Here is a 25,357-nt window from a genome sequence, read left to right as displayed (position 1 = left end):
TATTTATTTTTAAATATTTGTTATTCTTAATTTTTAAATTATTTTATAAAATTTATAATTTTAAAAATAAAAATTTTACAAAACTATATCTGAGTAAAATTTTCAGCCCCCCTTTCCCCCCAAATTGTTTTTCAGTAAACTGAGAAAAATTAATTTGTTCTTTTAAAAAAAAAAAAACAGCTCAGACTCCGACACTATCAGATCAAATCAAACCCCTCTAAAATCTCAAAGGCAAAAATCCAAAACCCTAATTACCCGCCCCGCACCCATTCTCCTTCTTCCTCTTCTCTCCGAAATGGCTTCCGCAGCCTTTCCAAGAATACCCACCGAGACGGTGAAGAACGCCGTGGAGGCTCTCCTGAAGTGGCGAGATTCCAATTCCGAGTCTCACAAACCCAAACTCTTCGACGCCGACGAAGAATTCGTTTACTTAGTCGTCACTCTGAAAACCATCCCTCACAAATCCCGCGTTAACCCTTACAAGGTCCCTTTACCCCACTCTCTCCTCTCTCCCTTCAACGAAACTTGCCTCATCATCGACGACAGGTCCAAATCCAAACCCACTAAACAAGAAGCTCAAAAGAAGATCAAGGCCGATAACGTCGCCGTTTCCAAGGTCCTCAGGTTGTCGAAGCTGGCCTCCGATTACCGCCCTTTTGAGGCGAAGCGGAAGCTCTGTGATTCATATGATCTTTTTTTCGCTGATAAGAGAGTGGTGCCTTTGATGCCCAGGCTGTTGGGGAAGAAATTCTTTAAGAAGAAGAAGGTGCCGGTGCAGGTGGACTTGACTAAGAAGAATTGGAAGGAGCAGGTGGATAAGGCGTGTTCGTCGGCGCTTCTGTTTCTTGGAACGGGGACTTGTTGTGTTGTGAAGGTTGCCAAGGTTTCCATGGAGAGCGAGCAGATTGTTGAGAATATGATGGCTGCCATTGAGGGGGTTGTTGAGGTTGTGCCGAAGAAGTGGGCGAATGTGAGGTCCTTGCATGTTAAGCTTTACGAGTCGCTGGCGCTGCCTGTTTTCCAGGCTGTTCCGGAGGTGAAGTTGAGGATTGAGGGAAGTAAGGTTGAGGAGGCGGAGAAAGAGAAGCAGACGATGGAGGAGGAGGAAGAGGGCGAAGACCATAGTGGCGCGAAGGCGGTGAAGAAGAAGAAGAAGAAGGGGAGGATTCATGAAGTTAGATACATGGATAGCGAAGTTGGTGAGGATAATGTTGAAGATGTGGCAGGTAGTGAGGATGATGGTGGTGGTGTTGTTATGGAGGAAGATTTAAAGGATGCTGGAAAAGGTAGTGGAGAATTGGCGAATAAGAAGAGGAAGAAAGGGGCATTGAGTGAGTTGAGCAGTGTCAAAGAATTGAAAAAATCTGTTAAGAGAAGTGGTAAACAGGATAAATCTGCGAAAGTGATGAAGGAAAATTCCATCAAGAAGAGTCAGAATAGTGAATTATCTGTTGAGGATGGAGATTCAGGAAAGAAGGGGAAGAATATCAAGAAGAAACTATCTCTATTGAAGTCAGAAGAAGCTGATTTGAAAATGAAAGTGAGGGCCAAGAAAAGTAAGAAGGCTGCTTAAGGTTATTCTTAGGATTTACTGTTAGATTTCACTGCTTGATTTAACTCTTGGTGGCTGCCATGTGTTGTTTTCATTTGTTGAGTCCTCTGGCAGATTTTGTATCAAGCATAATTTGTTTTGTTATTCTTTTTGCGTTCTGTTTTGATCATTTTATAACTTGCTATTGCTACTATCCAATATTCCTATAATTGAGCTTTAGATTGATTTGTGAGAAGGAGAATCAAAATATTGTTTTCTCAGTTCAGAAAACTCTTTTAAGTTGTTTAGATTTCATATTGTCAGATAACTCCATAGAAATTATGAGACGAATGGTCCCTTACTTTAAAGTAAAAGGCTTATCAAAGTTTAGCTTGAAATTCTACTACCTCCTATTTTGCCTAAGTATATCTCTGAAATTATTGTCTTTGATATCTTGCATATTGGCTTCTAGTTTTCATTTCTTGAGCTCCAAGAATATTGGAAAATGGAAAATCTATTACTCTTGCTGACTTCTTTTTACAGATTGAGAGGATTAAAGAAGCTTATGATACTCTTGAATTCATCGTAGGACTTGGGATATATTTGTTTTCCTACTTGACTCTATTATGATTTGCTATATATCGAATGTAAATGGTGTCAAATGTACTCCTGTTTCATTCCAGTTAACTCAAATGATACAACAAGCTTATTCCTTTAGTTCTGTGTTTTTTGAAGTATTGAACATTAACTAGCATACTAGAAACTTGTATATTCCAAAGTTGTCTGTTTTTTCTTTTTCTTTTCTTTTCCTTTCCTTTTTGTTATTTTTTCTTATAACTTTATGTTGAGGGTCATCTGGTCTCTTATTCACTTGCATACTTTCTTCATGGCTGGAAGATATTTAGTATCTGTTGCGAAGTGTGATTGAATGAGTTATAATTCAGGGTTTTCCAGGTAAATTTCAGTTATTTCGGAAAATAGATTTTCTCAATTTTTGTCAATTGTTGTTATAAAGTGTGATTTCTCACCGGATGCTCTTTAAGCGAACAAAATAAAGCATGCGAAAGATGTTAAATGTTATAAGATTACACTTGACAATAGGTAAGAGGGCAAGAAACATCATTCCCTTTTTGTTTAGACATCATGGATTCTGCCTCATTTGCTTCATTTTCTGGTTAGTCATCATGGTTCCTATTCACATGTCAACGAAGGATCAGATAAATTGGATCCGTGTTATGCTTTTAGGTGATGATGCTTTATAGCCGCAAGTTGTTAAACTTATCAAAGCAAGTTCTACAAGAGTATTTGAATAAGTTTGATTTGTGAAATTTGGTTTGTAGCGTTGCAAGTTGTAGTTACTGTCTATATTTCTCCGGTATTTTGCCCCTTGCCTTCGCAATTCATCTTCGAATTGTTCAAAACCCTAACCTTAACACACCCACATTCACACTCACTCACCATCACTCACCGCTGCCACCACGCCCCCTTTCACACCCCCCCAGATCCGAGAGAAAGTGTGAACCAGCGGGAGGAGAGGAGGGAGACGTTGATGAGAGGGCGCTAGCGAGAGAACAGAGAGTGAGAAGGGGTCACCGCCGCAACTCCGCTGCAGCCGCCGCCATCGCCGTCGTGGAGCAGGGAGCCCGGAGGAGAGAGAGACGATTCGCAAACGAGATGGAGAGAGAGGACGAAGACGCGACGCAAGAGAGAAGGAGGCTGTTCTGCATACATATATGATTTTAGATATAAAGATTAAAAATGATTTATTTTATCTGAAACTATAAATCCTAGAAAGTTAGAATTAAAAAAGAAAATTGACTGCTAATTAAAAGTAGATTCCAAACTTATTCAGAGATTATTTCTGTATTTTAGAACAAGTAACACAACCTATTACCTTGTTGCATGCAGTATATTAATGACATTGTGCCGGAACACTTCTACTTCAGAAATAACAATGGAAAAAAAATCAGGTAATAATCATTACTAACATGTATGACATCTATGCTTCCTTTGTCACTCTACAAATTCTCAAGTCTCCTTGTTATAGCTGCATATCCAACTCTTCTTCCCAATAACTTAACTATAAGGGTGTTCTACCATAATTTTTAGAGCTTCCTTTCCATTTTCTCATTAATGATAATGTTGTAGAGACCCTCATCTCTGATCTCCACTCTTATTCCTTTTGGAGTGTAGTTGCTGCCATCTCTTTCCATTCTTTGCATTTCTCAGGTTTGTCCTCTACTTCTTCTTCATCATCAAACTCATCCTCAGATCTTTTTTTTTTCAGACCCTCTCCTTCCATTTTATTTCAGATAAGACCCTCTTTGACCATATTAGTTTCAAAAGCCAATTAGGACAAATGGCTCTGCTCTTTGTGATTGCTATTTGGTTGTTATCTTTTAATTTTCCACTTATGTATTTTTGTCTTATGAAATTTTATAACAATATGATTGTTTTAGTTCTGGAGAGTATTTCAATTTATTTATATATTCCTGTGTGTTTATGCTTATAATACCATGATTATGGGTTATGGTTCAGTTGGAAAATTTGATGAAGCATATGATTTACTCAGAGACAAAAAAGAAAGGGATGCATACCTAGTGTAGTTGCTTATAATTGCCTTCTGACTTGCCTGGGTAAAATGGGTAAAGTAGCTGAAGCATTGAGGATCTATGAAGAAATGAAAAAAGATGCGGTACGAAATCTTGCAACCTACAATATCTTGATTGACATGCTTTGTAAGGCAGGACAGCTCGAACCCGCTCTGAAGGTTCAGGAAGCCATGAAAGAGGCTGGTTTGTTCCCTCATATCATGACTGTAAATATAATGATTGATAGACTATGTAAAGCTCAAAGACTTGATGATGCTTGCTCCATATTTTTAGGATTGGATCATAAACTTTGCACCCCTGATGCAGTTACATTTTGTTCTCTTATTGAGGGTTTGGTTAGACATGGCAGGGTAGATGATGCCTACATACTTTATGAGAAGATGTTAGATTCCAATCAAAGTCCAGATGCAGTAGTCTATACATCTCTTATTAGGAATTTCTTCAAGTGTGGTAGGAAGGAGGATGGTCACAAAATTTACAAGGTGATGATGCATAGGGGTTGTTCTCCTGATCTAACGCTCCTTAATATTTACATGGATTGTGTTTTTAAAGCAGGTGAAATTGATAGAGGAAGGGCTTTGTTTGAAGAGATAAAGGCTCAAGGGTTGATTCCTGATGTTCGGAGCTACTCAATTTTAATTCATGGTCTTGTGAAAGCAGGTTTTGCAAAAGAAACATACAAGTTGTTTTATGAGATGAAGGAGCAAGGACTACATTTGGACACCCGCGCTTACAATGCTGTTATTGATGGGTTTTGCAAGTCTGGTAAGGTCAATAAGGCTTACCAACTGCTGGAGGAAATGAAAACAAAGGGTCTGCAACCTACTGTTGTCACTTATGGATCTGTCATTGATGGACTTTCTAAAATCGACAGGCTCGATGAAGCATATATGTTATTTGAAGAAGCGAAATCCAAAGGTGTTGACTTGAATGTACTGATCTATAGTAGTCTCATTGATGGGTTTGGAAAGGTGGGAAGGATTGACAAGGCATATTTAGTTTTGGAGGAGTTGATGCAGAAGGGTCTAACTGCAAACACATTCACATGGAATTGCTTACTTGATGCATTGGGGAAAGCTGAGGAAATCAACGAAGCTCTTGTCTGCTTCCAAAATATGAAAAGTTTGAAATGTCCTCCAAATGAAATAACTTACAGCATTATGATAAATGGCCTTTGCAAGGTTAGAAAATTTAACAAGGCTTTTGTGTCCTGGCAAGAGATGCAGAAGCAAGGGCTAAAACCTAATACTATCACATACACAACCATGATTACTGGACTTGCAAGGGTTGGAAATGTTCAAGAAGCAAAAGGTCTCTTTGAGAGATTTAAGGCAAGCGGGGGCATGCCTGATTTAGCTTGTTATAATTCTATGATTGAAGGATTAAGCAGTGTCAATAAAGCAATGGATGCATATACACTTTTCGAGGAAACTCACATGAAAGGTTGTTGTATTTATAGCAAAACATGCGTTATTCTTTTAGATGCACAGCATAAGGCTGACTGCCTTGAGAATAAGTTATATATGTGTGTTGTACTGGTATTGGTATTGAAATCTGTCTTCCATATAAAAATTGTGTGCGCCTTATCACCCTTCACATTGACTTCTGAGGCAATTTTGTGAGATATTTAAAGACTTCAAATGTCACCACTTCGTGGATAATGTTAATAGCTTAATGGTCTTAGCCCTAAGGTAATCCTTACAAATTAAAGTAGTTATTCACATTCCGGAATATTTCATTGATATGAATACTATGCATATTATTTTTTGAAGTATTGTGCTATGATTTATTGTTACGCCTGATGGTTATTTTCTGAGAAGGAATACACTGGACTTCTTTCTATTATGTTTTGTCCTGTGTGCAATATATTTTGTTGTTGTTGCTTTGTCCATAATAATGTTTTATTTTGAAGTGATTGATTCAAAAGGTATTGTTAGTGTGATAATGTGTTTATAAACTTATTGCAGGGAACAAGTACCCAATCAAGTTACACCTTCCTTGTATTTTTTCCCTTCTTGAAGAATATGTATACAAGATTTACTGCCAATGCAGTGCTTCATTCTTCAAGTTCTTTCTATACTCAGGTAATTCTAAGTGAATGCCAATTTTGTTTCTTATTCGGCAAGAGTTATAACATCATTCATTTTTGTACACTCTTAATTTCTTTGAAAAATAATTGGAAGTATAAGAGAATGTTGGTTAACATTTACACGGTATTGTAATTTAATGATTTATTGGCATCCTGTTGTTAATAATCAAAGGAAATATTTGAAGTGCTTTGGTTACAAGTATTAATAGCTTTCTTTGTACTCTCATTTCCATATTTTATGATTAAGCAGCGCTTTGCAGAAAATGCTTAACTCATACTGAAATTTGAGCAGAACATTCTCCTTATTCTATAGATAGATAGTATATATCCTTCATGAATTAATATATGGAATTAAAACTTAATTTTCTATGTACACTTATAATCAAATGCTGAACTACATTACTTAGTTGGAAGGGTGAACAATGGACCAATTTTCGACAATCTCACCTAGGTTCCATTACTTAGTTGGAGGAAGATCAATGTTTTTGGCACAATGTTATGTGCATTCTTAACTTTTATTGTTGCAAGACAATGCAAACGCTTGTAATTGGAATTGAGGAATGATTTTTTATATTTTACTGTTTAGTCCTCAAAAGCCAAAATTTATAAGATGAAATTATGTATTGTACGGTGTTTGTGGAAATTAAAAGATGTTAATAATTTGCATAAAACGTTTGAAGATGAACTCGGATCAGATAAGTATCGTTTTGAGCAAACACCTAATTATTCCAAACAAATTTTAGACTGGATATTTTAGTCCCAAAATATCGTTTTGAGTAAACACTTAAATTGAATATTATATTAATTTCTTTTAAGTGATAGATGTCCAATTTATCTGACAGAAAATAATAAAAATTTATTAGAGATATAAAGTATTTAATCTAAAATTCTTAAAACCAATTTAAATGGAGTTCCAATTCGGGACACATTAGACATTATCCTATCAGACTAAAATATACTGTAGAAACCTAAAAAAAAAAAACTAAATTTTTACTTATCAGAGATGTATTATTTGTACTTATTTGTTTGGCGTACCAAGTTGATATATACCATGTTAGTAGACAGAGTGTGAGTACCACACAAAACCACTCTTCATCTAATCTTTTGCATCTTCTGATAATCATCATCACTAGCATGGGGTTGGAGCTTCAGGTTTCTATTTCCATGATCCTCCCTTTCTTCATCTTGTTGTTTATGTTATGCACCATCTTTTGGACATCAAAAGCTAAGATCTCATCAAACTCAAAATTGCCACCAGGACCAAGAAAACTACCTCTCATAGGTAACATTTACAATCTTGGATCTCTGCCTCATCACTCCCTAGCAAGATTGGCAAAGCAATATGGTCCTCTTATGCATATTCAGCTTGGTGAGCTTTCCTGGATGGTGGTATCTTCAGCTGACACGGCCAAAACTCTGATGAACACTTGTGATATCAAGAAGTGTATATAGAATTCATGAAGGATGTCATGGAGGCAGTTTCAGAGTTTTCTGTTGTTGATCTGTATCCTTCCATTGGAGTTCTTGAGGTTCTTACCGGGTTCAGGAAAAAAATGACAAGCTTCACCGAGAAGTGGATAGGATACTTGAGAACATTGTGACAGATCATAGGGACAAAATTACAGTTGGTGGTGGAGGAGAGGAAGATCTTGTTGATATTCTTTTAAGGCTTCAAAAGCAGAATGATCTCCAATATCCCTTATCTGACAGTGTTGTCAAAGCAATCATTTTGGTTAGTATGTTTCAGTTAAAAAATCATGCAAAAATTGAATTGATGTCATGACACTCGTATGATTCTTTTTCTTCAAGCTTTTACAGTTTTGTCAAAGCAATCATTGATTAGTATTCTTTTGAATATGAAACCTTGCATGTAATAGAGTTCCCTTAAGATAACTCGTTTTTTAGTATTTTCATTTTCATTGATGATGATGATAACTCATCAGATGATTACAAAGATTCAGAATACAAGTTTATAGCATTTAGTGGTGGAAGAAGGATTTGTCAAGCGATCACAAATGTTGATTTCACGCTTGCATGTTTGCTTTTCCACTTATAAAATTAATGATGAGAGATCACATTTTATCCTTTTAATTATGAAAAAAAAAATTGAGAGGATCTATTCCCTAAATTTTACTAGAGTATAACTATGTATTATGTTAGGAGTTTAATCTAACCTTTTCACAGATTCTCTATCTTCTATTGTTTAACAACAATTCATTCATTTTTTTAATCTCTTTTCCTTTAATTATTTTATGATAATAAATTAACGGTGAATTCTTCCAAACCCATGGCAATTTTGTGGGTAAGTTACCCCTGCACATGTGTCTTCATCTCAGCCATTGATCAAAAAAATTTTCAACCTTGCATTAATGCATTCATTGGTTATAGCAAAAGCTTTTAATGAACATATACCATAATAGATACTTCATTAATTAGAGTACATACATATTGTATACTGTATTGGGGAACATTTGCAATTATAATTTCTACTATATCACTTATTTTTCATTTTAAAAAGTACCCTCCATGTCTTCCTGAAATTCAACATGCATCGCTCAGAACTTGAAAAACACAGCCTCCAACAGTGAAATTTTTTATACTAGTACCCACTATCCAACCCTGTTTGGTTTTTTCGCTTTCGTTGAGTGTTACACCAGATAGGAATCCAGCCAGCGTCCATTTGGCAATATTGATCTCCTTCGAGTAAAAGGAGCCGGAACTGGTACTCTGGTTCCGTCGGCTAGGCATCGACGTCAACTGAGGAGATGGCGAACGCTAAACTGAGGAGAATTTTGTAGCAGAACTTCTGCTAGATCCGTAGTTGTGGCTGCTGGAAGCTGGTTTAACAACATTCATTTTTCGGCTGCCTTCGAATTAGGTGCGTCGGATTAGGTAAAGGTCACCTCCCTCCGACTCCGACAGTGCAATTTTTATCCGTTGAAGCTCAACCTCTGGTTCTCATCAAGGTATGTCCGATTAAGTTTTTTTGTTAATCCAGATTAGTTTAATTTTGATGATAGTCTATGCCTTTTCAACGGTTCTCTGTTTACGGTGTTGGATTGCTATTCTGGATTTTGCAAATAAAGCAACATTGTCCAGTTCTAAGCTGTGGCTAGGTTTGGGGAATTGAAATTAAAACCTAATACTGGGGTCCTAAACAATTGGGTTAGTTTAATTGGTTTTGGTTCATTTAATTTTACATGCAGCTTATTTTAGCTTCCCTTCGTTGCTGCCATTGGCTCCGTTTATTGACATTTTTGGGTAAAATTATGGCAGGGGTTAAATTATGTCCATTAACGAGGATGATGTGAAGAATGATTCTGATAATGATTTGGGTGATGATTTCGATTATCAACCGAATGCAGAAGACAATGCTGAAGACGACGATGTGGATTCGCTGGATTCTACTAGCAAGAGTGAAGAAGTTTGTGGGGTAAAAAGAATAGCAGATCTAATGGTGGAGGATATTTGGAACCTGGAGTTTAGGACAGAGGATGAGGCCTGCCAGTTTTATAACGCTTATTCTTGTTGGCATGGATTTGTAATGAGGAAGGACGACGTGGTTAGGGATAATCAAGGTCGAATTATTAGCAGGCAACTTGTTTGCAACAAAGAGGGCTGGAGAAATATGAGGTATCTTGATATGGATGATAGATCAAGGGAGGCAAGGTCGCTAACGCGAACCAAGTGTCCAGCTCGGCTTAGGGTAAAGCTTGACTACGGCTGCGGTAGATGGAAGGTATCATGTTTTGTGGAATCTCACAACCACGATCTGACGCCACCCCAATTTGCGCATCTGGTACCGGCCAATCGTCGTCTCACTGTGACTGATAGAGTCCAAGTGGAAAATCTTCATAATTTTGGTGTCAAGAGCTGCCATATTATGGGGTATATTGCATTCCAGAAGGGTGGATATCGTCATGCTGGCTTCACACGGAAAGATTTGTACAACCACATCGATCGCTATCGGCGGGCAAAAGTTAAAAATGGGGATGCCAATGCGGCAATAAACTATTTGATTGGAAAGTCAAACAACGATCCACTGTTCTTTGGAAAGTATACGTTCACTAGTGACGAAAGGCTGGAGCATATTTTTTGGGCAGATGGGCAGTCAATTATCGACTATCACTGCTTTGGAGATATTGTTGCCTTTGATTCAACCTACAAGAAGAATAAATACAACAAGCCTTTGGTCATTTTCTCTGGATGCAATCATCACGGGCAGACTGTTATCTTCGGCTCCGGCCTACTATCCGACGAAACCACAGAGACGTATAAGTGGTTGTTGGAAACCTTTGTTGAAGCGATGGGTGGGAAAAGTCCAAAAGCAGTAATAACTGACGGAGACCTTGCCATGCGAGATGCAATCAAGAATGTACTGCCTGATGCGACCCATCGGTTATGCGGCTGGCATCTGCAGAGAAATGCATGTGAAAATATAAAGAATCCTAATTTCCTACGCGATTTTAAGGGTCTTATATACGACAACAACGACCAGAGAGACTTTGATCGGAGATGGACAGCCATTTTGGATAAGCACAACCTTGTTGGCAGTACCTGGATGGAGAAGACGTACGAAACCCGTGAGATGTGGTCCCATTGTTTCCTCCGGGATAAGTTTTTCGGTTACATAAGGACGACATCACAGTGTGAAGGTATAAATTCTCTCATCAGATTTTATGTTAATCGCAAGAACACCCTCATTGACTTCATGCATAACCTGGATAGGGCCTTAAAGGAGTATAGAAACAATGAATTAATAGCTGACTTTAAGTCTCAGTGCTCAGAGCCTGTGATGATTACCTCATTGGAGGTATATGAAAGATCTGCATCCTGTTATTTCACGCGAAACATTTTCAAGGAAATTCGTAATGAGATTCAGAGGGCAGGGGCTTTGAATATAACAGTACTAAGCACAACCTTGGACAAGGTTGAGTTCAGTGTGACTGCTCTGGGAGACCCGGCCAAAGATCGCCGGGTGGAAGTCGATAGAGGTAAGAATCTGTTCTCGTGCTCGTGCAAGCTGTTTGAATCACGTGGTATTCCCTGTAGTCATATCTTCTGTGCCATGAAGTTCGAAAACATACTTGAGTTTCCAGATTCGTTGATATACAAAAGGTGGACAAAGAATGCAAAGAACGAATTTATTAGCACAGATATGCCTGTGAATGATGACATGGAAAGGGTCTTAAAGTTTCGAGTTGGAGCGTTGGCATCGAATTGCAACAAGCTGTGTGATATTGCTTGCAAGGATCTTTCAGACTTTGATGAAGTCCAGTTTGAACTTGTCAATTTAGTTATCCGCCTGCAGTCACGCAAACAAGGCAAGTCAACTCCTAATGTTAACGTGGAAGGCATCAACGATCCATTCGTTGTCAGAAGCAAAGGAGCCCCTTCCAAGAGGTCTTCTTGGAGGAAGAAGAGAGCATGCTCTAATTGCCACAAGTACGGTCATTACTACAAGCGCTGTCCAGATCTGATGCAGCATAGTGTGGAAGGCAACCCTCGAGATCGATCATACGGCAATGCATCAGCCAAGGACTCAGGTTTTAGTCCACAAAGGTTTGCTAATTCTTCAAGGTCGTTCTCAATTAAGTCCGAACACCACTCAGGACCTAATACCAAGGTACGATCTGTTTATTCGAAATAGGCTCCTGCTGTGAAAATCTTGTTCGGTGTGTGTCCCTTTAAAAACCATTAAACTATGTGAATGTTCCTCTGTTTGGGCAGCCTTTTAAAAAGGGTGGAACAAGGAAGTTTACGGCGACGGGTATGAGGAACCGGAAGGGTAAAGACAACACTTTTGTTGAGGTAATTTTTTTGAATATAAACATCTAATTTCCGTGTCATGATCAGGGTAAATTAATGATGATCTCGGACTTCTTGTATTAAAAAAAAAATATATATAAAACAGCGGAGCCTTCATGAAAGCAGCGAATCCATTGACATCGCGTCCACGAATGGTGGTTACAATAAAAATCTCTACTCGTTAACACAGGTGTGATTCGTAAAACTCCTCTTAACCACTTTGCGATGAATGACCATTATGGTTTTATGCATGATTATAGTTTCTGATTGGGGATTATGATGTTATCAGCAGGTGAAGGAGTCACAGGAGGACAAGAGACATTCATTCAAGAACTATGATTGCGTTAATGATGTCGTTTATGATAAATGTGACACACGACATGTGCAGATCGATGTCCGAGATCCGTTAACATCGTCACTGCCTTGTGGCAACAAACAAGGATCGTACATGGCATTGTTCGCGTCGATGCACAGGACACTGTGAACATTTCACGGAATTAGTCTTCTGAATTTAGTGCAATGCAAGTATAATTGGTTCTAAAAGCATGATTTATCCTGATTTAGTGACCGCAATGTATTAGTCGCTGCTTGGTATTGAGGAGTTTTTTAGTTGTAGTTATTTACGTTAAGTATGAACATTGCTGTGTTCTTGTTGCAGTAAATTGCGGTTGACTTTTGGGTAACGATTTGCAACCATTGTGATTATGCAATTCAGTTGATCAATTAGAGTTGTGTAAATTGTTTTTTTTCCCTACTTAGTCCATTACGATGACAATAATCAATATGCATGTGTTTTGCTTACATTGCTGTATTTTAGTTGAAGTTTATTGTGGTTGCATTTGGAGTAAGGATTTCCTACCATTGTGGTTATGCAATACAGTTGAAAAAACAGAGCTGTGTTAAATGAATTTTTTTCCTTTCTTATTGCATTTGATTTACCAACCAAATTATTTGATTGAATGGGTTGTAGTCACCAAGGTTGAATTGTTCTTAGACGGTTACGAATCTCTTTTGTAACGTTGAGTTTGTGAATCTGCTTTGTTATTATGGATTTCCTGTATTCATTGAAAATTTTATTTTAGGGAAAATGGCACACTTCGTATGAAAGTAGTTTGAAATATATATCGAAATATGAAGCAGATAATTCGTTAACAGAAACACATTTTTGTTGGCTCATATCATATTTTCGATTGTTAGGTTCAATAACATTTCGAGGTTGTTAGAGTCTTACATACTGACTGAATTTAACACTACAAACAATAAATGTTTGAAACACTGCCGACATTTCCTTTAAGTTGTACAATAACGAAGATTTCTATGTTCTCAGCTAGTTGACTACGGCATGATTTTACTTTGAAAGGCAGGGTTTTCCTTCCTGGCATTGAGAGCTTGAATATTTCCAGAATGTAGTCATCCAGCATCCGTAACATTGTTTAGTATTAGGACCTGATATTAAGAAAACTCATCACGACAACTATACACATTACATGAATCAAAAAATTCAATTAATTCAACAAGAAGAATAAAAAAAGGATCCACGAAACTGCTAGTTACCCTTTAGCCTTTGGGTTCTAGGTTTTTCATCAATTTCCTTTTCCAGTGTTCCACCTACATACACAACTACAGCCTATGTTAAATATAAGTATATAAATTCAAAGGAATACATCACATGGACCAACCATACAATAATCAGATTATTTTAATAGGTCTAATGCATGCGCCCAAACACCATCCGAGACACTTGTACTCTAAATTACAACAAGAAGCATCTTTTTTTTTTTACCTCTAGACGGATTTCTTCCGTGGGGAAATGAATTGGTCCCGCAGCTCAAGTGCCTAAGTTGGTTTGGGAATGGTACTTTTCATTTTCACCATCTTCCTGATCTCTTGGGGGAGAAGCAACGTCATCTGTTCCCTTCCCGCATCCTCGTCGTGCATTGAGATGAGATATGGTTAGTAAATATTTTGCTTTTTTCTTCCGTGCATAAGTATGTGGAAAAGGTATAAGTACAACTGTTCGTGAAACATATACGGAGTTCCGCTACGTATGAAAATTATGAATTACTCGAGACAAAACCAAGTGGGAATGATTATCAACTCCAATTTTGTCGGAGCTACCAACTGGTGACGGAATGAAAGTGAGGAATGTAGATGATAGTGTATGGTTAAATGAAGGTTGGTATGCACTTCCTGAGTTCTTAGGACTAAAACATGGATATTTTGTTGTTTTCAAGTACATGTTAAATCCTTATACGAATTATTTGTGATCCACTTTGAGCGAATCATACTTTGAGTAGTCAAGTTTGAAATGTTTTCATAACGACCAGCAGGAAGTGATACGGAAAATCATTTCCCACATCCGGTGCTCGTGATGGAAACCGATCAACCTCGAAAATTCAATCATCTATTCACTCAGTAGTGTCATAAGGAATTCATCATGGATTTACCAGTGTACAAAAAAACAACAAAATACCCAAGCCTTAGCGCTAAGAAACCAACAACTCCATACCAACTTTCATTCAAACATACACGAGCATCTATTAATTTTCTGAGTCACAACTTTTTTCCGTCACCCGCTGGTATCTCCGACAATATTGACTCCGACAACATTGTCTTAAAAGAGCCTAACGAAGTAACCCTTAAAATTTTATTCATATTACAACCATCACGCCATTGTCTTACCTTCATAGTCAGATTTGTTGTCTGCTTTTGGTTCGGTTATTTAGTGGCTTCACATGTTACTGCAGTTTCCAGCATCTGAACGGCGACGGCAACCCCATTAATGTCAATTTCATCAACGAATGTGCATCTTGGAACACAAACGTCCACCCAGCAACACTTTGAAAGAACAGTGCTTCCCGAACACAATCTGAAATCCCAGACAGACACATCAGGTATAAAACACTCGATAAGTCATTCATCAAATCAATTATATACGTTAACAACCGTGGTCCAACAAAATCATCTCCAAGTATACAACCTAATATAATGACTTTACAAATTATTCCATAAATCGAGAAGAACTTACCATCGTATCGACGAAAGAGCCACTTTGATTTAGCGAGAAACAAACCATCCTGTGAGTCGATTCAGGGCATCCATGATACTACCGCTAATTCTGACGACTTGTGAAGTTAGGGAAAACCTCAACCGAACGAGCGTTGATGGGGTTGAAGAGAATCTGCCCATTTGTAGAACCCTCGCTTGGTGTTGGATAGAGTGATATTGGATGTGGATAAAGTCTTATCTCATTAGAATCGGCAACTTGTGGTTCTCGTTCTTCTCTTCCAGATCCACCGCTTCTTATGTATGCGCTGGAGCTGCAAAATAATTAAAAAAAAGGCAGACACTCCACTCTAGACCAGTGACCCAAGTGAGATCCAAGCCCAACAACAATAAATTACCCACCCTTGGTTGATTAAAATAATCTACGGTTGGGCTATTTTACGCATTGATTGGGCCGAAAAAATTTTTACTATTCTGTTCATGTGTCAAAAAAGAAAAACATTTCTCATTAAACCAAGTTAAAAAAAAAAATGAGTTCACATACGACTTCATTCAAACATTACCGGTGTTTTCATGTTTCTCGTTTTACTTTTTTTTCTTTAATATTTTGAGGTAAAAGAAAATCAATTTTTTTTAAAAAAACCCCCTTTACATTGTAAATTTAAAGCCCAACATATAAGCGATAGGATGACATAAAAAGATACGAGGTTTTGTTTTCTTCCATGCCTATTGGGCCAGATTTTTTTATAATTTTTTGTAAAGGCCATCAAACATTTATTAAAAGCTATACATCATAGTTAAAAAAATTAAGGCAACTCTGCCTTTTGTACTTGGAAAACTAATTTCTGTCCAATCAACTTAAAATGGAAAACTCAATTAAAAAAACGAGCAGAAAAGTATAACATTTGCGAATTCGATTCTGTTTTAGGGTTACTACCAAAAGTAGTTTTCAATTTCATAACACCAAAAAAAAAGTCATTATAACTGTTCAACAAACAAAACACATATAATACTTTCTAAACGTAATGCAAAAGTCGTATCATGATATATTTTGACACTGAGGTCAAACACAGGGGCTAAGCGCCTTCATTCACTCATCCTTCTGCATCCTATCTGCATCTGACCTGGATGATCGTCACTGGCTCCGTTGATATCACCTCGAAGACACCCACGCCACCTGGCTTGAAGTTGCACAATGAAGCAAAGTTCTCCCATCCTCCAGAAATGACGCCGAAGCTTCCATCCCTTTTTCCACTATACCTTGTATATGTAGCTTCGACCTGTATGTGGCCGTGTGTGAGGATGAGAGGGTGTCTCTGACCAGTGAAGTGACTAAGATGAGGGACGTTCGGCTGTTTATAGCACAAGAAATTTCAGTTAGCATTATCTACTTTAACGCTTACTTCAGTAAAACATCATTCCAACCAAACTGTCTTAACAACTTAGCGCTTACCAATAATCGCGACGACATCATGGGAGCAGTTAGGTCCATCACAAAGAAAGGCCACTTGCTTTTGACCTTTGCGGCAACCGCTCTAGCACTGGCTGAAGGAGGGATGTTGATACACTGTGCAATTTCATAATTACCAGTCCTTATATATGGTGGTTCTTCAGGATCACGGAGTTGGTACGAGTTCTCAATACCACCAAAATCAAAAATCCTAACTTGGAAAGTGGAGTTTCCTTTGTGTGTGAAATATAGCATGGAGTCCAGATTGATCTTGTACATCTGATAGAACTCCTCCCAGCCTCGAGTCAATGCAATTTTGCCACTTTGGAGCTGTGTCCAGAAACACCTACAGGGGTTATTCCTTCCGTCAGGAACAACCAGGTCCAGGTAGGGGGTACGGTTTGGTAGCTCAGCGGGAGTTATAGGTAATGACTGTTACAAATTGGTGAAGTTCTGTGAAAACATCGATAGAAAAAACTAAAATTAACAGGTGTTACCGAAACGGGTGTTAGTTACCAGTTTGAACATTGAAGGCCTTATTATTGGCTTCAGAAACCTCATCTTGTAGCTTTGTGTCGTACCATTATCAATCTCTTGGACTCTCTTACCCTTGTCCTTCGAAGTCGTCGTCTATGGCAAGTGTCACACACATGCCAAGTTCAGAAAGAAAAAGGTCAGCGTTCATTTAAAAAAACCCATACAGCAGAAGCTTCTGATTAAAAATCAACACACATGCATGTTTTTGAAATTGGAAACTAAGTGGTTCAATTTTTCCACACACAGTGCAACTATATTTTGTTATAATCATTTACTGTCGTGATCTATTGAATCTTTAGCAGAACAATCTTAATCAAACCTAAATGCATAAAATCCTTTTCAGACGATCAAATCAGAAACCCAAATCATTCCCCCAATCATTTAATAAATACTCTAACCATCTTAGTTTGATTTTACTACGATTGCATTTTTAGTACATTGACACTAAATGCAGATGATGATAAACTAAAGACCACTATCAGGATAAGACCTAGGATAGAGTTTCACCTTGTTTGACATATTCTCCGAGACGAGGCTGTTGGAGTCGATGCCTACAGCAGTGTATTCTGTGTTATGCTGGGGTTGCTGTAAGGGTTTTTTTTTTTAAAGGAAGATGGAAGGTGAATAGTGATTACATAAGGATACTTATCTTGCACGCTTGTGACTGAAAGGAATATATAAAGTAAAAAAATGAGGGGTTAAAAACGCGGCGTTTTTACAAAAAAATTGTGAGTAAATTAATCAGCTACTTAAACGTTGTGGTTTTCGATAATCTCCAACAAATATTCTGTTGTATCCCAATAACTCCCCGTAAATCCCTCTCCTTCGAAGTTCGTTTTCAACGAAATACTAAATAAAATTAAATTTAGTTTAAATAAAAAAAAAATTCCTAGGAAAAAATCAATTACTAATTGATTGCTATTAACCGCATCAATTTAAAAAGTCGGTTTATACGTAACTACTACTATTTCCTTTGAAAATTAAATTCTTCAACAATTGATACTACCGAAATTAATGCTAGATTAATTCAAAGTAAGATAAGGTCGAAACAAACGTTTTAAACTTTTAAAAATTAAATTCACTTTTTTATATAACCTGATTATTGGGTTTCTTTTTTTCTTTTTTAACATGCCTATGACTAACTATTTCGTAACTATTATCCTTTATATCTAGATTCTTCTACGAAAGTTATTAAACTTCATAAAATTAAAAAAAAAATCTTTGCACATTTATAAACGACACATTTCCAAAACATTTTGATAATCAAGTTTATGTTACGTTTTCGAAAAATTTCGGATAACACAGAGTTGGCTAATAATAACTACACTCTACCACTGACTCGACGTTTGGATTAATTTTACATTAAAAGGATTAATAAATTCTCAACTAACATAGTCACATAGCAAAGCAACTGAAGAAGGAAAAAAGTTACGTTGATAAAGCAACTATTGTTCGTCTGAAAACTTCGTTGGCAACATCCTCCCTTCAACCACAGTGATCGTTGAAGTAACTAATCTATAATGGAGGGCGGTTTCCGGTAACCATCTTCTTTAATTTCTGCCACCTCGTTTGATAGCAGCCGTATCTGTAAATAATAAAATGGAACATATTCAAATAACTGAATGCATTTATTAATTAAATAAAGAGTGACAAAATGTTTGGCTACTCCCTTGTTTTATGGTTTCTGGCCACTCTGTTTTATTCGTTGTTGTTTCTACGTGTTGGTTTAGGTATGTTAATGCATTAAGGAACATTCAACAATCGTACAACCAGTTCTATGTGTTTGGGCTATTTGCAACAGATGTACGTATATCCACAATTTTGCATTCGTTTGTTGTTATGACCAGATGTTAAAAAAATGTTTGGAAAATTAACTTACCATGGTTTTGTCTTGTTCCGCCACAGGATGATGTTGAATTCCCACCTAATATTGTGCATCTCTTTAAGTGGTACAGTACCACTGATCTTTATTTCGTTGACACTCAAGACAATTGCCTCCACATCACACCCAAGCAAGAAGGTAACAGGTTCTGGATAAAGGGAGCTGATTTAGGAAAGATACGGCGCATGTACAGAAGAAGTTCTTTGCTGAGTGTGGAGCTTAGGTACGTCGGCTGGGGAGTATTCTACATGCTCGTCCGGGACATTAACCGGAAATATGAACCTCCGTGTGTGGTTGATGAACTTTATGCGGCAAAGGTTTTGCCTGACTATATCGTTCAACGCTTAGCTTCGGTGTGCGGGGCTTACTTCAACAAAGAAGCCCAACTTAGAGTCTACCAGACCGAGATGTTCCTGATGAATCACCGCCGGATCCAACAACAGCAAAATTTCGATACTCAGCAGTCAGGGTGAGTAACAATGGACCATTATTTTGTTGTATAATTTCTCATGTTTTCATGTTTTCTGACTAAGTTTTTTCGACTCAACTACAGTGTAAACAAGAGGCAACATGGTGGGGGGGGCTGAGGCAGGTCCTAGTAAGCGACACCGACGCCAGACCTCTCCTGAATCGTCTGTCAACCAGGGGTCAAATTAACAGATTTATGGAGACCATATAAACTATCATGTGGAGTGTAATTAATCAAAATGTTATCCTTAATGTGTTATTTTGTATGTGATCTAATGTGTTTGACATTTGATGATCAGCTTTGATATACTATGGTTTGTATTTATGGTGCTTATGTTGGTTACTATTTAATTGCGTCTATGTTTGGTTTCTATTTTATTGCGTCTATGTTTGACTGCTATAGAATGCAAATCCAATGCTACTGAATGCAAATGATCCTCTACACACGTATCCTATATGACAACATTAGTATGTGGGAAAACAATGGATTAATGTAAGCGTTAAAGATGAAAAAAAATTCCGGTTAACTGTTACAGTTTTAAGTATTCTTCTTGTTTAACATTTGTTTGTGGCCATAACAAAATAATTGTAACAATATTGTAATCCCTCAAGAATGCTGGGTTTATTTGATTCTTTATTTTTTTTATTTTTAAGTTGCAGCACTCTCCCTGTTTTGGGTTTCAAAAAAAATCAAGAAAAAAAAAAGAAACGTACTATATTTCCAAAACACGTACATTTTCACGGGCCCACTTAAATGTCATTTAGAATTCTTGGTGATAATGTATAATTAGTGACGTTTTAAAAAGGATAATTTTTTCCCTAACAACACCTTTAGGGCCCACGAATAAAAGTAAAACTTAAACACAAATTGTCTGCCACATACATCAGTCCGAATCTAAAATGACCAACTAAAAAGGGTGAACTTCAAGTAATAAAAACATTCCTGCTATGTCTCATACGTTAGTCCCAGTAAGTCCTACAACATAAAAATATCTAGTGTTTGGGAGGTACATGGTGAAGGACTCTAAACGACATTAACTTAATTAATGGTCGTATGGTTTGTTATTTCCAATTTAAAGTTCATGACTACAGGCGAATAAGGAACCGGATTGATCAAGGTTCTATCAACAGAATCAAGTAACATGGAAAGATCAACTAACTTGGATATTAAAAATGAGCCTACAACGAATATTTCATCTCCCTTAACAAGTAAATATTCTGTTTGAACTAGATTATTTTGAAAAAAAAAGAAACTAACCTTTATCGTAAATTACATGACTAATTCACACAGCGATAATGTGTTCCAGTCCACCATCTGATCCAACATTTCATGCCTTGTATGGTATGATGAACGACATTTTTGTCCCCCATTATAATGCGGGGGATTGATGCATCGTTGAAAAGAACGAAAGCAAAATCACCCGAGTCCTTGTCCCTCCGAGGCATGACTGTCACCCTTTGAACCACATGACCAAACATGTTGCAGAAAAACTCAGCAATGCCCTCTGCAGTGGGCACGGACTCTCGACCGAAGCATACGGTCAGTGTCTTTGGACGTTCCGCGTCATCCAGCTCCTTGCAGACGTACTTCTGCTTTCCCTTATCTTGATCAGTTTGCCTTCCTCCTTGTTGCATTTGGAATCCTCGGCCATTGTTATGTCTACTCAATGCCTCTTGTGCAACGGATTTGCACTGGTCAAGTGTGTTGAAACCCAGTAGTTCTTTAGGAGTCCTTTGGTACTCCAACCACACCGCATCCATCGTTATGTCGCCCATAATTCTAGCGCAAATGGTTGATAGGGTATCGGGAATTAGAGTTAGGAGGACGGATCTCATCCTATGAACCTGATATAACGTGAGCTCAGTTTTCAGCACGTGTCCGAGGGTTTCGAGTTTTCTGGACTTCTCCACAAACCCGGAGAACTCATGAGACACTAGGCATTGCAAACAGATGACACATTCATCGGCAAGACTGTTCATAAACCAGCCTTCTTTTTTTATGGCTGTTTGCACAATACCATTCAGTCCCATTGTCTCCAGTGACAGTAGAAATGCCATGACCATCAGGGACTGTTTAACTTCACGGTGAAGGACTTGCGTCAGTATCCTGAATGCAGTTCGATCGATTCCATGGAACATTTCCAAACATTCGATTGCCATGGTTGAGGGTTTCCTTCTAGTATCCATGTTGTATGGGTTAGAATTTGTAAGCATATAGTTTGTAGTTGTAGTTTTTGATGCTTATACCACCAACTCATTTCCTCCTTCTTGTAGTCATGCAGCATGGTCTCCACTTTATTGCACCATCTTCTTACTCGTAGTCCTAGACTAACCATCACCTACCTAATTGGAATATTATTTAATGGCCTTAATTACATTGTATTCACCTACATGTATATGATTTTATTGATACCACTAGGTTCGGTTTATACTTTCTTCTTGAAAAAGAAGATGTCATAACTTTATCTAGTATGGCAAAATTGAAATTTAATTGCGTAAACATCGCCATATGCTATGAATCATAACATGTTATATAGCATAGGCAGTAACAATTTTTGTATACTACATTATCATTTTAATTTACATAACTGAATAGATGTTACTTATTAATTCTCTAATAAAATTAATAGTTTTATACGAAAATAAAAATAATATATAAAAAGTGGGAAACAGTATTTTTAATTAAAACTAATAAAACATAAATTTTAGAGATAAAGGAGAATCATTCACAAAAGCCTAAATATTTACGGTCTAGGGTTCACGGTTTAATCGCTAGGCCTTTTAGTGAACGGCTTCGTGTATATTGTTTACTGATTGCCGGTTTCCGGCTCAATTCGCACGGTGCAGTGTGTACGGGTTTAGTGAATAGGCGTTAGATTGAATGGTTTCGTGCTAATGGTATATTGTATGGCGGTTTACGGTTCAACGTGTACGCTTTAGGGTTCGCGGTTTGGTCGTTAGGTCTTACGGTGAGTGGTGTTGTGCCTCTGGTTTATCGTTGGGCAGTTTTCGGTTCAATGTTTACGGTTTAGGGTGCACGGTTTAATCGCTACGTCTTTTTAGTGAAATGCTTCCTGTGTATAGTTTTTTTTTGCCGGTTTCCGGTTCAATGCGCACCATCCAATGTGTACGGTATTAGGGAATACCAAGTTTGTGAGAACCGGACCGGTCAATGAACCGGTATGGTTATTGGTTAAATGGTTCAATGGTTCGACCGGGGTTCAACCAGAATTCAACCGGTTTAATTAAATATTAAATAAAGTTATTAAACAACCTAAAAATAATTTTAAATATATTAATTTAATAAAAAACCGTTAAAAAACCGTTAAAAAATCAAGCGGTTCGACCTGGTTACCGGTTAACCGGCCGGTTCGACCGGTTTGTTAACGGTTTTTTCCTAGCCGGTTTTTGAGCTTACCCGGACCGGTTCGACCTAAGTGTATATTGTTTATTGTGTGCCGGTTTTCGGTACAATGAGAACGGTTCAATGAGTCAGGTTTAGTGACTAGATCTCACACTGAATGGTGTTCGTGCGGATGGTTTATTGACTTGCGGTTTCCGGTTCAACGTATACGGTTTACGGTTCACAGTTTGGTCATCATCTCTTAAGGTGAATGGTTATGTGTCTCTGGTTTCTTGTTCGGCGGGTTGGGGTTCAACGTGTACGGTTCAATGTGTAAGAGTAAGTCAGTAGGTCTTATCATGAATGGTTCTGCGTCTATGGTTTATCGTTAGGCGGTTTCCGGTTCATCGTGGACGGTTTAGGGTTCGCGGTTTGATCGCTTGGTCTTTCAATGAAAGGCTAAGTGTATATTGTTTATTGTGTGCCGGTTTTCGGTACAATGAGAACGGTTCAATGAGTCAGGTTTAGTGACTAGATCTCACACTGAATGGTGTTCGTGCGGATGGTTTATTGACTTGCGGTTTTCGGTTCAACGTATACGGTTTACGGTTCACAGTTTGGTCGTCATCTCTTAAGGTGAATGGTTATGTGTCTCTGGTTTCTTGTTCGGCGGGTTGGGGTTCAACGTGTACGGTTCAATTTGAATGAGTAAGTCAGTAGGTCTTATAATGAATGGTTCTGCGTCTATGGTTTATCGTTAGGCGGTTTCCGGTTCATCGTGGACGGTTTAGGGTTCGCGGTTTGATCGCTTGGTCTTTCATTGAACGGCTAAGTGTATATTGTTTATTGTGTGCCGGTTTTCGGTACAATGCGAACGGTTCGATGATTCAGGTTTAGTGACTAGATCTCACACTGAATGGTGTTCGTGCCGATGGTTTATTGACTTGCGGTTTCCGGTTCAACGTATACGGTTTACGGTTCACAGTTTGGTCGTCATCTCTTAAGGTGAATGGTTATGTGTCTCTGGTTTCTTGTTCGGCGGGTTGTGGTTCAACGTGTACGGTTCAATGTGTAAGAGTAAGTCAGTAGGTCTTATCATGAATGGTTCTGCGTCTATGGTTTATCGTTAGGCGATTTCCGGTTCATCGTGGACGGTTTAGGGTTCGCGGTTTGATCGCTTGGTCTTTCATTGAACGGCTAAGTGTATATTGTTTATTGTGTGCCGGTTTTCGGTACAATGAGAACGGTTCAATGAGTCAGGTTTAGTGACTAGATCTCACACTGAATGGTGTTCGTGCGGATGGTTTATTGACTTGCGGTTTCCGGTTCAACGTATACGGTTTACGGTTCACAGTTTGGTCGTCATCTCTTAAGGTGAATGGTTATGTGTCTCTGGTTTCTTGTTCGGCGGGTTGGGGTTCAACGTGTACGGTTCAATGTGTAAGAGTAAGTCAGTAGGTCTTATCATGAATGGTTCTGCGTCTATGGTTTATCGTTAGGCGGTTTCCGGTTCATCGTGGACGGTTTAGGGTTCGCGGTTTGATCGCTTGGTCTTTCAATGAAAGGCTAAGTGTATATTGTTTATTGTGTGCCGGTTTTCGGTACAATGAGAACGGTTCAATGAGTCAGGTTTAGTGACTAGATCTCACACTGAATGGTGTTCGTGCGGATGGTTTATTGACTTGCGGTTTCCGGTTCAACGTATACGGTTTACGGTTCACAGTTTGGTCGTCATCTCTTAAGGTGAATGGTTATGTGTCTCTGGTTTCTTGTTCGGCGGGTTGGGGTTCAACGTGTACGGTTCAATTTGAATGAGTAAGTCAGTAGGTCTTATAATGAATGGTTCTGCGTCTATGGTTTATCGTTAGGCGGTTTCCGGTTCATCGTGGACGGTTTAGGGTTCGCGGTTTGATCGCTTGGTCTTTCATTGAACGGCTAAGTGTATATTGTTTATTGTGTGCCGGTTTTCGGTACAATGCGAACGGTTCGATGAGTCAGGTTTAGTGACTAGATCTCATACTGAATGGTCTTCGTGCCGATGGTTTATTGACTTCGCGGTTTCCGGTTCAATGTTAACGGTTTAGTGTTCACGATTTTATTTTGAATTTGAAAAATTTTTGATTGTAATTATTATTTATTACGTTTGTTATCAAAATTTTGTATAATATAAACTATGATCCTATAAAAACTGACAAAATAACTAAAAAATTAATTATAAATAAGAATAGAGCCATAAATAGTGAAAAATTATAGTCCAAGATAATACTAAATTAAAGAGTACAGGTAATATTAGAAAAATAATTGAATATTTTTTATTGTTTAACATTATAAAATTTATGGTGCTCTCTTTCTTAGAGTTTTGTTGTATTAAAAATAATTTAAATTGATGTCTCTTTTACTAATTTTTTTTATCTAAAAGTGATGTTGAGTAGTATAATCCATACAACATTTATTTTTGATATATTCAATTTTGATACAAATATTGCCAAACATAAATCACGTTAATTCAAACTTACTTTTCATCAAAATCAATTTTGTAAAATCAATTTTAAACAAACGCACATTTTGGTAAAATAAATATTGTTTGGATAATATTTGTTAAAATCACTTCTAGATAAATAAATAATTAAT

General features: G+C 37.7%; 4 protein-coding genes across 9 annotated transcripts; 3 read left to right on the top strand and 1 right to left on the bottom strand.

Moving 5' to 3' along the window:
• The first annotated feature begins 211 nt into the window (after positions 1 to 211).
• Positions 212 to 1,822, top strand: LOC130941905 (uncharacterized). Its single transcript, XM_057870544.1, has one exon. It carries the CDS (start codon positions 296 to 298, stop codon positions 1,571 to 1,573), a length of 1,278 nt encoding a protein of 425 aa, XP_057726527.1. The 5' UTR covers positions 212 to 295; the 3' UTR covers positions 1,574 to 1,822.
• Positions 1,823 to 2,351: 529 nt separating this feature from the next.
• Positions 2,352 to 8,095, top strand: LOC130940573 (pentatricopeptide repeat-containing protein At3g06920-like). 6 transcript variants are annotated; one of them, XM_057868755.1, is made up of 5 exons: positions 2,352 to 3,501; positions 4,070 to 4,326; positions 4,417 to 5,586; positions 6,111 to 6,227; positions 7,491 to 8,095. In XM_057868755.1, exons 2-5 carry the CDS (start codon positions 4,173 to 4,175, stop codon positions 7,682 to 7,684), a joined length of 1,635 nt encoding a protein of 544 aa, XP_057724738.1. In that variant the 5' UTR covers positions 2,352 to 3,501; positions 4,070 to 4,172; the 3' UTR covers positions 7,685 to 8,095. The 6 variants fall into 6 exon arrangements, 5 of the variants coding, with proteins under 5 accessions (XP_057724738.1, XP_057724737.1, XP_057724735.1 ...); XM_057868754.1 differs by adding an exon at positions 3,680 to 3,760 and having other exon boundaries at positions 4,070 to 5,586; XM_057868752.1 differs by having other exon boundaries at positions 4,070 to 5,586.
• Positions 8,096 to 9,518: 1,423 nt separating this feature from the next.
• LOC130941167 (protein FAR1-RELATED SEQUENCE 5-like) lies at positions 9,519 to 12,524 on the top strand. The gene is made up of 3 exons (XM_057869577.1): positions 9,519 to 11,858; positions 11,963 to 12,043; positions 12,333 to 12,524. Exons 1-3 carry the CDS (start codon positions 9,519 to 9,521, stop codon positions 12,522 to 12,524), a joined length of 2,613 nt encoding a protein of 870 aa, XP_057725560.1.
• Positions 12,525 to 20,661: 8,137 nt separating this feature from the next.
• On the bottom strand, positions 20,662 to 21,570 carry LOC130941165 (uncharacterized). The gene has a single exon (XM_057869573.1). It carries the CDS (start codon positions 21,568 to 21,570, stop codon positions 20,662 to 20,664), a length of 909 nt encoding a protein of 302 aa, XP_057725556.1.
• Between the last annotated feature and the right edge of the window lie 3,787 nt (positions 21,571 to 25,357).

Source organism: Arachis stenosperma, chromosome 7, assembly GCF_014773155.1.
Source record: "Arachis stenosperma cultivar V10309 chromosome 7, arast.V10309.gnm1.PFL2, whole genome shotgun sequence".
Classification (NCBI taxonomy): Eukaryota; Viridiplantae; Streptophyta; class Magnoliopsida; order Fabales; family Fabaceae; genus Arachis; species Arachis stenosperma.
Note: the sequence above shows the minus strand (reverse complement) of the source record. Positions and strands in the feature narration are given on the sequence as shown.

Excerpts from the sequence above, each read along its gene's own strand:
- LOC130941167 (XM_057869577.1), top strand. The coding sequence starts at position 9,519 with ATGTCCATTAACGAGGATGATGTGAAGAATGATTCTGATAATGATTTG. Across the intron at positions 11,859-11,962 it reads ACTCAGGACCTAATACCAAG|CCTTTTAAAAAGGGTGGAAC; the intron begins GTACGATCTGTT and ends CTGTTTGGGCAG. Across the intron at positions 12,044-12,332 it reads AAGACAACACTTTTGTTGAG|GTGAAGGAGTCACAGGAGGA; the intron begins GTAATTTTTTTG and ends TGTTATCAGCAG.
- LOC130940573 (XM_057868752.1), top strand. The coding sequence starts at position 4,173 with ATGGGTAAAGTAGCTGAAGCATTGAGGATCTATGAAGAAATGAAAAAA. Across the intron at positions 5,587-6,110 it reads CGAGGAAACTCACATGAAAG|GGAACAAGTACCCAATCAAG; the intron begins GTTGTTGTATTT and ends AACTTATTGCAG. Across the intron at positions 6,228-7,490 it reads CAAGTTCTTTCTATACTCAG|GACCAAGAAAACTACCTCTC; the intron begins GTAATTCTAAGT and ends AATTGCCACCAG.
- LOC130941165 (XM_057869573.1), bottom strand. The coding sequence starts at position 21,570 with ATGGATACTAGAAGGAAACCCTCAACCATGGCAATCGAATGTTTGGAA.
- LOC130941905 (XM_057870544.1), top strand. The coding sequence starts at position 296 with ATGGCTTCCGCAGCCTTTCCAAGAATACCCACCGAGACGGTGAAGAAC.